Source organism: Myxocyprinus asiaticus, chromosome 20 (genome assembly GCF_019703515.2).
Source record: "Myxocyprinus asiaticus isolate MX2 ecotype Aquarium Trade chromosome 20, UBuf_Myxa_2, whole genome shotgun sequence".
Classification (NCBI taxonomy): Eukaryota; Metazoa; Chordata; class Actinopteri; order Cypriniformes; family Catostomidae; genus Myxocyprinus; species Myxocyprinus asiaticus.
In genome coordinates this window covers 33,398,835-33,412,796 of record NC_059363.1, presented here as the reverse complement: position 1 = coordinate 33,412,796, position 13,962 = coordinate 33,398,835, and the positions used below count along the sequence as shown (strand labels likewise).

Sequence of the window (13,962 nt, the reverse complement as noted above, 5' to 3'; positions counted from 1 at the left end):
ACAGTGGACTTACTGCAAAGTCTTTGGTGTCATTTTACAGAAAACCCCCCTAAATAATAATATAAGAAAGATTCCAATAATTGAAAAAAATTATATAATATTCTATGTTTACAATCTTATGATGGACACACATAAAATAATGTATATATTGCCTATATATTATATAATGTGTATTCATCAGTAGATTGAAAACATGCAATATTATTTATTATAGTAATCTTTTTTTTTTTTTTTAATTATGGGTTTTCAGTTAAATGAGACATATACTTTGCAATTAGTCAACTGTATGTGTGTAAGGTTTTATATATATACCCAATGTTTGCTCTATGTCCCTACAAAAAGTGTTAGTTCATTCAACTAGATAGCAGCAAGTACTAGGAAAAAGTGCTTGTAGGCTTTCAGTTTATTTTGTGTTCTCACACACATTCCCCAATATTTTGTTGAATATCTTGGCCTCTGAGTGGACTAGACTGATTACGTTTTGACACCAAAAGCAGAGAGAATACCTGATGAATAACCTGATGATTATAAGTCTCACGTAAACGTGGTTTTCTTGCGTTGTCTGATATTTATTTCCAGATTTTTGATAATTATCAGCATATTGGTTTGTATTTTAACGTGATTAACAGTGCATTTTCAGCTAACTCATGCAAAGGCAAAAACATAAAAAACATACTATATTGTATGGCAATTAACATTTTTAATATTTCACTTGACATATTCAAAAAGCCATAAAGTATGTAAATGTCATACTGTAAATGAGAGCTAACATTGCATGACAGTTGTTTCGATTTACGAAGGCAACATTTTCAGGAATTCTGCCTCATGGCTTCACTGTTTAATAGCAAGTTACAAAGCAAGTTAATTGAGTCTGGTCTTCCGTTAACATGTGCAGTAATTTACTAAGGCAGGTGCATTAGTGAAGTCACAGTATCATGAGTCCAGAAGAGACCGGGGCATCTCCTGCGGAGTTCCAGATGTAGTATTCTGAGGAGATCAGCTCTCGCGCTACAGAAATAGAGAGTACAAATGATCTGTAACCAAAAATGCACTCTTTTTGTAACAATGTACTTGTTTCGTGTTCATGATCTGTTGTGAATATGGACAATTATTCATTGAAACATACTTGAGACAATACGTGGTTTGGCAGAGGAGTACACCTGCACGGAGTGTTGGCTCACACAGCATCCAGATAAAGTCAAATCTGGCACACGGAAGTAAAGCTGCAAGACAACAGACACTTACTGTGACACAGAAATGAACTTATTGAGCACATATAGCAGAGTTGCAATATTTTTTTTTTTACAGACAGAAAAAATTAAACCACAAATTCAACCTTACTTTTATATAAGCAGTGAGCCCTGTTCAAAGAGAGTCTGTCGGTCCAGCAAAAGTCCCTAAAAAATGAACAGCCCCCTCCAGTGTTACTTCACGAGATTTTGGAAACTTCTGACCTGAGGTAGTTAAAAGTTATAAACAATTCTTTTGTTACTATTTAGTTTGGTACCTTTACATTGATACCTTATATATACATTTGGAACCTTCAAAGCAAAACTAAAATGTGAGAAGATATTAAACGTTTACATGCCAAGGACCCAAACCAGCAGGTTCTTCTCCTTAGACACCTCAAGCTGTCCTGAGCTCACTTTGAGCTCTACACTGCCCATCAGGTTTCTGTGAAAAAGCATGCACAGGGACACCAACAAACTGACTAAATATAGAAGGACAATACAGAACCAGTCTAAGACAGAACTTTAAGGAAGAGTTCACCCAAAAATGAAATCTCAGCTTTGTAGAGCCACACAATGCAAGTGAATGATGACCAAACTTTTTAAGCTCAAAATAGCACATAAAGTCAGCATAAAAGTAATACATAAGACTTCAGTGGTTAAATCCATGTTTTGTGAAGCAATTTTGGGTGAGAACGGACCAAAATATAACTACCTTTTCACTATAAATCTTGACATCTTTAGTCTCCTTGGCAATCATGATTTCAAGCTGCCAAGCACTAGAAAATGTTATCAAGCTCGAAATCATGATCGTGCCTAGAGATTGCAAAGGTAAAATGTACAGTGAAAAAATGAGTTATGTTTTGGTTTGTACTCACCTAAAACCGATTGGATCACTTCAGAAGACATTTTATTTTCATACTTTTATGCTGCCTTTATGTGCTTTTTGGAGTTTCAAAGTTTTGATCACTATTCACTTGCATTGTATGGACCAACAGAGCTGAGATACCCTTCTAAAAATCTTTGTTTGTGTTCAGCTAAAGAATGAAAGTCACACACATCTGGGATGGCATAATGGTCAGTAAAAGATACGAGAATTTTTGGGTGAACTATCCCTTTAACACTGCATCATTATGAACTCCTTACATATCTATTACAAAATAGACCTAAATCACTCCAAAGGTGTGAATTATAACACAGCATATCTCAATTATGAGCTTTTTTCCTCATATTTTCATCATTTTCTTTTTTGGTTATTCAAATTTCCTGTTTACAGAAACTACGCCGACACTGAAACAAGAAAAATGTCTTTAAAGTTTGTATCACTCTATTTTCTTTGAATCAGAGCATAGTTGAGCCAAACCCTTCTGTCACATGACTGATTACATTCTTAAAATACCAGATTTGACTAAATGTGCAGTTACTGCATTTTGTCTTGGGAGGGCAGTGTGCGTATACCATGATGGGATCAAATTACACTAAAATACATTAATCTTTGGAGAGGTAAAACTATTTTTAAGAAGACAATCTCTGCATTACATAATAACCAATAACTTTTACCTGTGATGTGTAACTGCAGAGTCTGAAAAGCTCCAGAGGAGGTGAGAAGGGGAACTTGTATGGCCCTGAATAAGCAGAGATGTCACTCTCTTCCACACTGCAGGCAGTGAGAATGCTGGTATCCAGAGAGGTAACACTGCAGAGGCGAGCCATTGGGTGGGAGTGTGAGGGTGACTGTCACATTTGGCAGAACACCTTCAACTTCACACTGATGTCACAAATGACAAAAGACATGAGAAAACAGAGGAACTAATTAAAGGAATAGTTCACCCAAAAATTAAAATTCTCTAAAATCTAAAATATATTATTCACCCTCATGCCATCCCAGATGTGAATGACTTTCTTCTGCTGAACAAAAGGAAGATTTTTAGAAGAATATCTCAGCTCTGTAGGTTCACATAATGCAAGTGAATGGTGACCAAAACTTTGATGCTCCAAAAAGCACATAAAGGCAGCATAAAAGTAAAAATTTTGGTCTGTTCTTACCCAAAATTGATTAGATCAGTTCAGAAGACATGGAATAAACTGCTGGAGTCATATTGATTACTTTTATGCTGCCTTTATGTGCTTTTTGGAGCTTCAAAGTTTTGGTAACCATTCACTTGAATTGTATGGACCTACAGAGCTGAAATATTCTTCTAAAAATCCTTATTTGTGTTCTGCAGAAGAAAAAAAGTCATACACATCTGGGATGCTATGAGGGTGAGTAAATGATGAGTGAACTTTAATTATTGGGTGAACTATTCCATTAATATTCAATTGCCCAAATATAATAGAATGAACTAGATTTGCATTTCCTGTTGGAAATGCCAGTGCTTGCAAGACAGCAAAAATATAATGTTAAAGTTTTAGGTTATAAGATTTGGTTATGTCTTGTTTTCAGATGGCTGTATACAAGAATCAACACATAGTTGCTGTGCAGTGTAAACCAGTTAAACACATGTAAGGAAGACAAGACCAATTACAATTCAGTATGAAAATAGGTCACAATCAAATATGCAAAAATGACCATGGGATCAGCAGTTACATCACATTTTGAATGCTAAAAAATTGTATCAATGGGATAGAAGCCAATGGGACATTTTCCAAATTAACCTTCAAAATTTCTTAAAAAATAATCTACAGTACAAAGTATGAATGGAGTCTATCCTTTTAGCGATTTGGGCTGAATTAATGGCAAAAGTTTAATACTTAGGGTTAGGGGTTTAGAACAAATCTTCATAATGTTTGAGGGATTTTAAAAACAGTGCTGCCTTGCAGGCCCTGTAAAAATATGTTTAAAAAAATTAGGAAAAGGATGGGCACTAACTTTGCACGTGACTGTGCCGTACACATCCCAGAGATCCTGTCGGCTGTTCTTGCCATACTGCATGGACCTCACCTTCTCTGTGAGGGCCACACTCACTACCGCCCTGCCTTGATGGACCCCTGCTTTCCAGGCTGGCTGCTTCTGAGCCCCCCCTTGGCTTGAAGCCACAGAAGCAGGCACTGATCCAGCTGGAGTGGGGGTGTCCAGCGGCCTCCTCAAAGGGCAAACCTGCAGGAGCATTGAGGGAAGAGCAGCCAACACATCAGGCTCTGGCAATTTACCTCCAGGGCCACAGAGGAAATCCTGCAAGCCTGACAACAGAGCTAAGCCCTGAGAGACTGAGGCCAGGCTGGGGAGAGGTGGCTGGGGTTCAGGGGGTGCTTCCACCAGAGGAAAGCAGGCCAGGATTAACACTCCCTGAGTGAGAGTTAGCACGGGTCAGATAATTCTCCCACCTGGGCCGTCCACATGGAGCTCCACAGCTGGAGAATGCTGCTGACGGGCGCAGTCATCCCGTATGTCCATGTAAGGTTTGTCAGCATCCACCAGGCCCAAGGAACAGCCACATACTGAGCTCCAGCCAAGGATTTGGCATGGAACTCAACTGTTGGGTATCGTCTGAAGATGAAACATAAATGCAACGAAGAACCAAAACATTTCAGGGAGATATGTTGTTTAATGACGAATAATAGCTATGTACGGAATAGCATACCACCATACTACACATGATATTTCTGCAGTACGTAAACTGTGCAAAGTATCTGAATGTTCTCTATGCATGGAATGCTTGGATTTGGGCTGTCACGATTATGAAATTTGGCTGACGATTAATTGTGAAACAAATAATTGTGGTTATTACAATTAATTGTTTGTTTTAGGGCTATGACAATTCATTTTCTCTTTAAGGGCTTTCACGATTAATTGTAATATTTCTTAAAGTGCATGTGTGCTTTATACACCTTAACTTTGATAATGAAGTCATTTTTACATATTTAACTTCAAATATATCAATCAAATAATAAAATAGGGATGTATGATGTTTTTGGATCTCATAATATATATATATATATATATATATATATATATATATACACACACACACACACACACACACACACACACACAGAGAGAGTTGAAGTCAGAAGTTTACATACACTTAGGTTGAAGTCAATATAAATAATTTTTTAACCACTCCACAGATTTCATATTAACAAACTATAGTTGTTTAGGACATCTACTTTGTGCATGACACGAGTAATTTTTCCAACAATTGTTTACAGACAGATTGTTTCACTTTTAATTGACTATATCACAATTCCAATGGGTCAGAAGTTTACATACTCTAAGTTAACTGTGCCTTTAAGCAGCTTGGAAAATTCCAGAAAATGATGTCAAGCCTTTAGACAATTAGCCAATTGGCTTCTGATAGGCTAATTGGCTACCTGTGGATGTATTTTAAGGCCTACCTTCAAACTCAGTGCCTCTTTGCTTGACATCATGGGAAAATCAAAAGAAATCAGCTAAGACCTCTGGAATAAAAAAACTGCGTACCTCCACAAGTCTGGTTCTTCCTTGGGAGCATTTTCCAAATGCCTGAAGGTACCGTGTTCATTTGTACAAACAAAAATACACAAGTATAAACACCATGCGACCATCCAGCCATCATACCGCTCAGGTAGGAGACGCATTTTGTTTCCTAGAGATGAACATAGTTTGGTGCGAAAAGTGCAAATCAATCCCAGAACAACAGCAAAGGACCTTGTGAAGATGCTGGAGGAAACGGGTAGACAAGTATCTATATCCACAATAAAACAAGTCCTATATCAACATAACCTGAAAGGCTGCTCAGCAAGGAAGAAGCCACTGCTCCAAAACTGCCATAAAAAAGCCAGACTACAGTTTGCAAGTGCACATGGGGACAAAGATCTTACTTTTTGGAGAAATGTCCTCTGGTCTAATGAAACACAAATTTAACTGTTTGGCCATAATGACCATTTTTATGTTTGGAGGAAAAAGGGTGAGGCTTGCAAGCCGAAGAACACCATTCCAACCGTGAAGCATGGGGGTGGCAGCCTCATGTTGTGGGGGTGCTTTGCTGCAGGAGGGACTGGGGCACTTCACAAAATAGATGGCATCATGAGGAAGAAAAATCACGTGGATATATTGAAGCAAAATCTCAAGACATAAGCAAGGAAGTTAAAGCTCGGTTGCAAATGGGTCTTCCAAATGGACAATAACCCCAAGCATACCTCCAAAGTTGTGGCAAAATGGCTTAAGGACAACAAAGTCAAGGTATTGGAGTGGCCATCACAAAGCCCTGACCTCAACCCAATAGAAAATGTGTGGGCAGAACTGAAAAAGCATGTGCGATCAAGGAGACCTATAAAGCTGACTCATTTACATCAGTTCTGTCTAGAGGAATGGGCCAAAATTCCAGCAACTTAATGTGAGAAGCTTGTGGAAGGCTACCCAAAACATTTGACCCAAGTTAAACAATTTAAAGGCAATGCTACCAAATACTAACAGTGTATGTAAACTTCTGACCCACTGGGGATGTGATGAAAGAAATAAAAGTTGCAATAAATAATTCTCTACCATTATTCTGACATTTCACATTCTTAAAATAAAGTAGTGATCCTAACTGACCTAAGACAGGGAATGTTTTCTATGATTAAATGTCAGGAATTGTGAAAAACTGAGTTTAAATGTATTTGGCTAAGGTGTATGTAAACTAAATTTTTCGTAAAATATTTCTGTCCTCATTTCTTCAGTTTCACATGTTATTTTCATGCTTTTGATTAAACCCACAAGTCCTTACTTCTCATGAAACAAAACTTTTGAGATTTCATTTCATCATTTTAGCACTGCACAGAAAGAGTAAGCATGTGTCATTGCATGTTTTTAAAGTGAAACCGGAGCGGGGGCCTCGGTAGCTCAGCGAGTAAAGACTACCACCCCTGGAGTCGCGAGTTCGAATCCAGGGCGTGCTGAGTGACTCCAGTCAGGTCTCCTTAGCAACCAAATTGGCCTGGTTGCTAGTGAGGGTAGAGTCACATGGGGTAACCTCCTCGTGGTCACTATAATGTGGTTCGCTCTCGGTGGGGCGCATGGTGAGTTGTGCGTGGATGCCACGCAGAATAGCGTGAAGCCTCCACACGTGCTAGGTCTCCGCGGTAACAAGCTCAACAAGCCACATGATAAGATGTGTGGATTGACGGTCTCAGACGTGGAGGCAACTGAGATTCTTCCTCCACCACCTGGATTGAGACAAGTCACTACGCCACCGTGAGGACATAGAGAACATTGGGGATTGGGCATTCCAAACTGGGGAGGAAAAGGGGAGAAAGAAAAAAAAAAAGCGGAACCGGGGCACTTTGTGTTCATTATCAAAGTTTATATTTGTTCGTTTGTATTGTCACGGGCGTTTGGCGTGAGCCTCAGAAACATGGACCTATAAAATACCTGGAGAGAGCTGTATCCGTTAGCATCCCCATTCATCTCTATGACTGTGCTCAGCTAGCGCAGGGTTCCCAGAAAGCTAGCAAAATGGAGGCTAACATCTTTCCTCATAGGCACTCGGTTCCGGGATCGGGTGTCATGTGACTGTTCACTCGTCAATGGGAATAGATAGGGATAAATATATATCAATTTCACGCTTTTAAAAGCCCTTCAAAAACAATCCGTTACCGGAATACAATGTGCTATAAAGTAAAATAATTTACATTTAAATGGTTCTTGGAATTTTTTTATTTCGTCATAAAACACGGCTACTTTTGAATGGCTGTCTATGGAGAAACATGCTTTTTGCCATCGGGTGGTGTAGTTCCAGCATCTACCAGCAGGTGCTAAACAGGGACCTGCTAACCAACCAATTCCTGACCCCCTGGTCAAAACCTGAGCTCAGTGATGCTCAGAGTTCAACTGAATGACACACACACACACACACACACAAATCCTTTTTTACTATAAATGTCCACTTTCACCAGCCCTCCTAAGCGCTCTCTTATCTCCAGAGCGTTTTCTTCTTTTGATTTTCTCTACTGGGCAAGGAGAATTTATAGTAAAAAAAAAAGACAAAAAAAATGAATCTGTCTCTCACCTACACCTATCATATCGCTTCTGAAGACATGGATTTAAACGCTGGAATCGTATAATTACTTTTATGCTGCCTTTATGTGATTTTTCAAGCTTCATAGTTCTGGTCACCATTCACTTGCATTGAATGGACCTACAGAGCTGAAATATGTTTACTAAAAATCTCTGTTTGTGTTCTCCAGAAGAAAGAAAGTCATACACATCTGGGATGGGTGAGTAAATGATAAGAGCATTTTCATGTTTGGATTAACGTTTCGTTTAATCTACTATTTAAAAATTATAATATGCAGTTTACAGTGTATCCTACACAGTATACAGTACGCCAGTAATCCATTCCGAATACAGCTAATGCCAGAAGCAACGTCCTTACCTGGAAAACCGCACTTTTCCAGACTCACCCTTCTCGTGTGAGACTACCTACAGTGCTCTAATACTTACTGATGCTGCTCTTTCTGCCCGTCTGTATGAGAGGGGCTCATCTAACATTGCAAGTATCTAACTAAGTATGCACTTAACTGAGTCATTAGCTCACTCCAAAAGACTATTTTACTCTTTCTTAACATCCTAAAATACATTTTAAGGCACACACGGAATAGAGGAACTTGCCTCTGTCATACTATTCCCACCTGACAGCTCCTTCTTCCGGTTTTCAACTATCACGTGACATTTGGGGGCGTGGCAGCGTCATGTTCCAGGCTGACGGAGCTGACGTGGGATCAGTCTTAAGAAAGCGCAGTGTTTTGAATGAAATTGAAGAAGAACACGAAAGCTGATCTCAGACCTGCTCGCGAGCGCATAGGTCCGTATCCTCACCCTGTATCCTTTCTTTCTATTTCCGGCCCGGTCATGGCAGCTGGATGCAGGAAGCAACTGTCCTCAGAATAGAAATAAACAAGGAGCTAAATATTTTCGCGAAAAGATTATTTTCGCACATGTATTTGCTTTTTGGAGCTGTGAAATATGGCTACGACTGCTCAGTTATTCGAGGTAAGTCAGTGTTTTCGATAGCTAACTCGGACTGCGTTTCAGCCGAGTTTTTAGTTCGTCCTTAGTTCTTAATTTAAGTGCACATATTTACGTAGTTTCGTTTTGACAAATGACGCGTTGCTTGCGAGGAGTGGATAAACATTGCTGAGAAAATATACCGAACCAAAACACCATACTGCCAAATAAACATTCACCCTAGCCGATTTGTTTGGTGCCGTCATACGATATTTACAGCAAAATGAGTCATTAACCCTTCTGTGCAGTCCAGATTTGTTTGTTTATCACTAACTTGTGCTGTCAATGATTGAGAGTTGCATTGAACAGACATGATACCTTGTGCTCCTCAATAGAATTAGATATTCTGAATATGCATATTCATCTTTTTTAATCTTCATAATCTTTCTCTCACCAGGAGCCTTTTGATGCTGATGAGTATATTGAGAGACTGGCTTGGAGGACTCCTGGAGGAGGTTCCAAAGGAGGAGCAGAGGCATTTGACCCAAAAAAGTGAGTCTCAAAACAGATTTTTGATTTGCATTACATTATGCCATAATGATTATCAGGTAGCACACAGGTTGTTTTTTTGTTTTTTTTCTCCTTAGAAATGACAAGATGCATCTTCTATATTTTTGTTTGATTTTCTACTCTACACTCATTGTATTAGGCCTAGTGAGGCAGTATCCCCACGGTCATGGAAAACCTGGAAATATCAGGGAATTTTAAAGGCCTGAAAAAGTTGTGTTAATTAATAAATCTTAAAAGTCATGGAAAAATCATTTTTCTTTAATAAAGATAACCTTTTCTGGTTATGCTTTATTCCAAAATATTTTATCTGCTAATTATTGCTCTTTTGAGGAGTTGCTTGAAAGCCATAGTGATGTCGGATTTGTGAACAAATCATTGGTAGGTTCTTTTCAAAGAACGTGCCAAACTAATTCAAAAATTGGTCTGAATGATTCATTAACTAGTCGTTCTGTGTTTTTTTTATTCTTATACATTTATCACACTGGATTACATTTAATTTTTTTCATTTAACAGACCTTTTATACAAATGAGGAATACAACAGAAACGATTCATCCCAAGGAGGCAGTAATATGAGAAGTGCTGTAATACAAAGTTGCAAATTGCACAGAGAAGCACAAGTAGAGAGGAAGTTGAGAGATAGTGATTAAAGAAGAAGAAAGAAGACAGTTATTGCATTAATAGGATTGGGTCATGTGCTCATGAAAGAGATATGTCTTAAGATGTTTCTTGAAGGTGGCTAGAAAATCAGCTGCTTGGGTGGGGTTTGGCTGGTTGTTCCACCAGCGAGGAACAGTCGAAGTGAAGGTCCAGGAAAGTGATTTTGTGCCTCTGTGAGATGGCACCACGAGGTGCCGCTCTCCCGTTCATCATAAGCTTCTGGGTTGCACAGTGCACATTGACTTGAAGTAACAAGTGCAGAAAGGGGTAATTTAAGCCAGTGGTTGTTTTGTAAACGAGCATCAGTGCCTTGAACTTGATGAGAGCATGCATTGGCAACCAGTGCAGATCGATGAAGAGAGGCATGACGTGCGCTCTCTTGGGCTCGTTGAAGACTAATCGTGCCTCCGCGCTGTGGATCAATTGCAGAGGTCTGTACATGCAGGAAGTCCTGCCAGAAGAGCATTGCAGTAGTCCAGTCTAGATATAACAAGAGCCTGGACAAGGAGCTGTGTTGCATGCTCCGAAAGGAAGGGTCTGATCTTCCTGATATTTTATAGAGCAAATCTGCATAATTGGGCTGTTCTTGCAATGTGGTCTGGGAAGTTCAACAGATGGTCAAATACAACCCCAAGATTTCTGGCTGTCTTGGATGGTGTAGTTGTTGACAAGCCTAGTTCATTGGTAAAGTTATGATGAACTGCTGGGCTCGCTGGAACAGTGAGAAGCTCCGTCTTTGCTGGGTTGAGTTGGAGGTGGTGTTCTTTCATCTAACACAAAATGTCTGCTAGTCAGGCTAAGATCCGTGCAGCTACCCTAGGATTGTCAGGCTGGAATGAGAGGTAGAATTGTGTGTCATCGGCAGTGATAGGAAAAGCCTTGATCCCTGTGATGTCATTTAGATGGAGAAGAGGATGGGCGCAAGCACTGAACCGTGAGGTATCCCGGTAGCTAGTTGGTGCGACTTGGACACCGCTCCCCTCCAAGACACACTGAAAGACCTCTCTCTGAGGTAAGACTCAGACCAGCGAGCATGTTTCCTGTGATGCCCAGTGCTGTGTGGGTTGAAAGGAGGATCTGGTGGTTGACAGTGTTGAAAGCAGCAGACAGGCCCAGTAGAATGAGGACAGATGATTTGGATGCTGCTCTCGCCATCCTCAGAGCTTCAGTAACAGACAGCAAGGCAGTCTCAGTTGAGTGTCCGCTGGATAGTTAATGACTGGAAAAGTCATGGAGATGCATTGGTCAAAATGTCTGGGAACCCTGTTGAGTAATATATGGTTTAGGAGGATGCTGTAAAATTCCATAAACTATTATCTTGCAGTAAAATAAGGATTATTTCACCTGCCATACAGAAATGTGCATGTATAGCTCAGATATGGAACACCAGATATGTTTTTTTTCTAAGTTTTACACATCCCCTCATCTTGTTTTCATTTATTAAATACTTTGATAATTTAATTATACTTTTAGCAACTAATAAGATTACAGGACACATTTTACTATAAATACATTGAGTCTGCAGAATCCTGCTACTGTTCCCCCAAATTCAGAGCAGAAAATGCAAAAAAAGAAAAAAAAAAGTTTGCAGAATCTGTTGTTCACATGATTTTGTTGGCTTGACTAATTCGACAGTCAATTCATTGTTGAAGACAAAAGCATAAAAAAGACAAAAATGTACTTCAATAAAGAGGCACTGCAAAAGTGCTTTGACTACCAGAGCAGAAACATCACCCCAAATTTTACACCGAGCTCTCAAATAACCGACCACGAAGAGGCAGTTGTGAGCCGGGAGAGCCATTGACTTATAAATGATGGAATAGAACAAATTTGAGAGGAAGAGATGGAGAGGAAAAAGAACTTAAGCTGCCAGCAGCGTTCAGGGAATTACGATGACATGAGATTATATACTCATCACTTCAGAATGTTTTGCTAGCACCCAGCGAATTCAAACCTGCTGAGTTGGAGCTTTTGACTTTGCTGTCCTACAAGTTCTTTGAAATGCAGCTGACGAAGCTTTTGGTTGTGTGTGTAAGGTTTCCTAAATACTGTATATACACACACATACACAGCATGGGAGGCCGTTTTTATGAAGAGTCACAATTTATGGTAACAGGCCATTAGCTGAATTGCTGGCGAGGTAAGTACTTATTTGAGTATGAGATATCGACAAATAAGATGCTCTCCTTGGATGCGTTTACATTTCACAATTTGAGATCAGTTTCCTGGACTTTTTCAGAGTCTTATTTGAAGAAGTATTCATGAAAGATAAATGAATCTCTCAGCATATACTGATCCCTGCCTTTGAGCTGGTTTCAGGATGAGGGAACAGAGCTTCAGGCATTTTTATGTGATTGGTCAGGTTTTATATAACGTTTCGCCACAGATTACATGCTACCCAAGCTAACTTAATTTGGGATGTAAGCAAACATCTCGCAAATCAGGCTGTGAAATGGGTCCTTTTGCGGTGTTCTCTTGACACAAAGAGTGTTCTTTGGAACGCTCTCAAAAGTCTACACACTAGTGTACATTTCATGGATGAAAATGATTCCAGAGTTCTGGTGAAAATATACTTTGTCAGCAATTCAACTTCATGTGGCTTGTAACTATTCCCATAGCCCATCTGAACAGATACAAAAGAAAACTTTAACATGTAATGTTATATAACATAATAATGAGTAAATCAATGAAATGAGCAACAATTACAAATAGATTTGTACCCTGTAGATTCTTTTTTGTTTGAATCATCGATGCCAGTAGTATTATGACCTTCTCTTCAAAGGGGACATATCATAAAAAATAGGATTTTTCTTTCTTTAGAAGTAAGAGTTTGATCTATTAGACATACTCTAACAATCACACTGCAAATCTCCCTATCCATTTATAAAAATTAGAATGTGTCATTGTCGTGATATCAGAACTATCAGCACATTAACATACAGTGTAGTTTGAAAGTCTGAGTCCACATTGGAAATCTGTTTTCAAAATCTAATTTAAAGCAGTGCAAAATAGAAGTAGACTCTTTAACTTCACTTTATGAGCACCCAGATGTATCAACACTTCTTCACAAAGCAAGCATACACTGATCAGCCACAACATTAAAACCGGTGAAGTTAATAACATTGATTATATCATTACAATGGCACCTGACAAGGGGAGAAATATATTAGGCAGCAAGTGAACAGTCAGTTCTTGAATTTCATGTGTTGGAAGCAGGAAAAATGGGCAAGTGTAAGGATCTGAGTGACTTTGACAAGGGCCAAATTGTGATGGTTAGACAACTGGGTCAGAGCATCTCCAAAACGGCAGGTCATGTGGGGTGTTCCTGGTATGCAGTGGTTAGTACCTACCAAAAGTGGTCCAAGGAAGGACAACCGGTGAACTGGTGACAGGGTCATGGGTGCCCAAGGCTCACTGATGCGCATGCGGAGCGAAGGCTAGCCCGTCTGGTCCGATCCCACTGAAGAGCTACTGTAGCACAAATTGCTGAAAAACGTAATGCTGGCCATGATAGAAAGGTGTCAGAACACACCGCCGAAAGCGCCTACAATGGGCACATGAGCGTCAGAACTGGACCATGGAGCAATAAGAAGATGGCA

General features: G+C 39.5%; 1 protein-coding gene and 1 pseudogene across 5 annotated transcripts in view; one reads left to right on the top strand and one right to left on the bottom strand.

The window, feature by feature from the left end:
- Positions 1 to 684: 684 nt before the first annotated feature.
- LOC127411371 (AP-5 complex subunit mu-1-like) lies at positions 685 to 8,823 on the bottom strand (annotated as a pseudogene).
- Positions 8,824 to 8,955: 132 nt separating this feature from the next.
- LOC127411315 (exocyst complex component 5-like) overlaps positions 8,956 to 13,962 on the top strand; it is a 327,593-nt gene continuing 322,586 nt past the window's right edge. For 4 of the 5 annotated variants that reach the window (XR_007892248.1, XR_007892249.1, XR_007892247.1 and 1 more), the window contains exons 1-2: positions 8,956 to 9,180; positions 9,593 to 9,687. Coding sequence is in view for 2 of the 5 variants with exons in the window: in XM_051646807.1 (XP_051502767.1) it covers positions 9,154 to 9,180; positions 9,593 to 9,687 (122 nt within the window). In the remaining 3 variants the exon portion in view is untranslated. The remainder of the gene's footprint in view (positions 9,181 to 9,592; positions 9,688 to 13,962) is intronic. The other variant, XM_051646805.1, reaches the window with a different exon arrangement.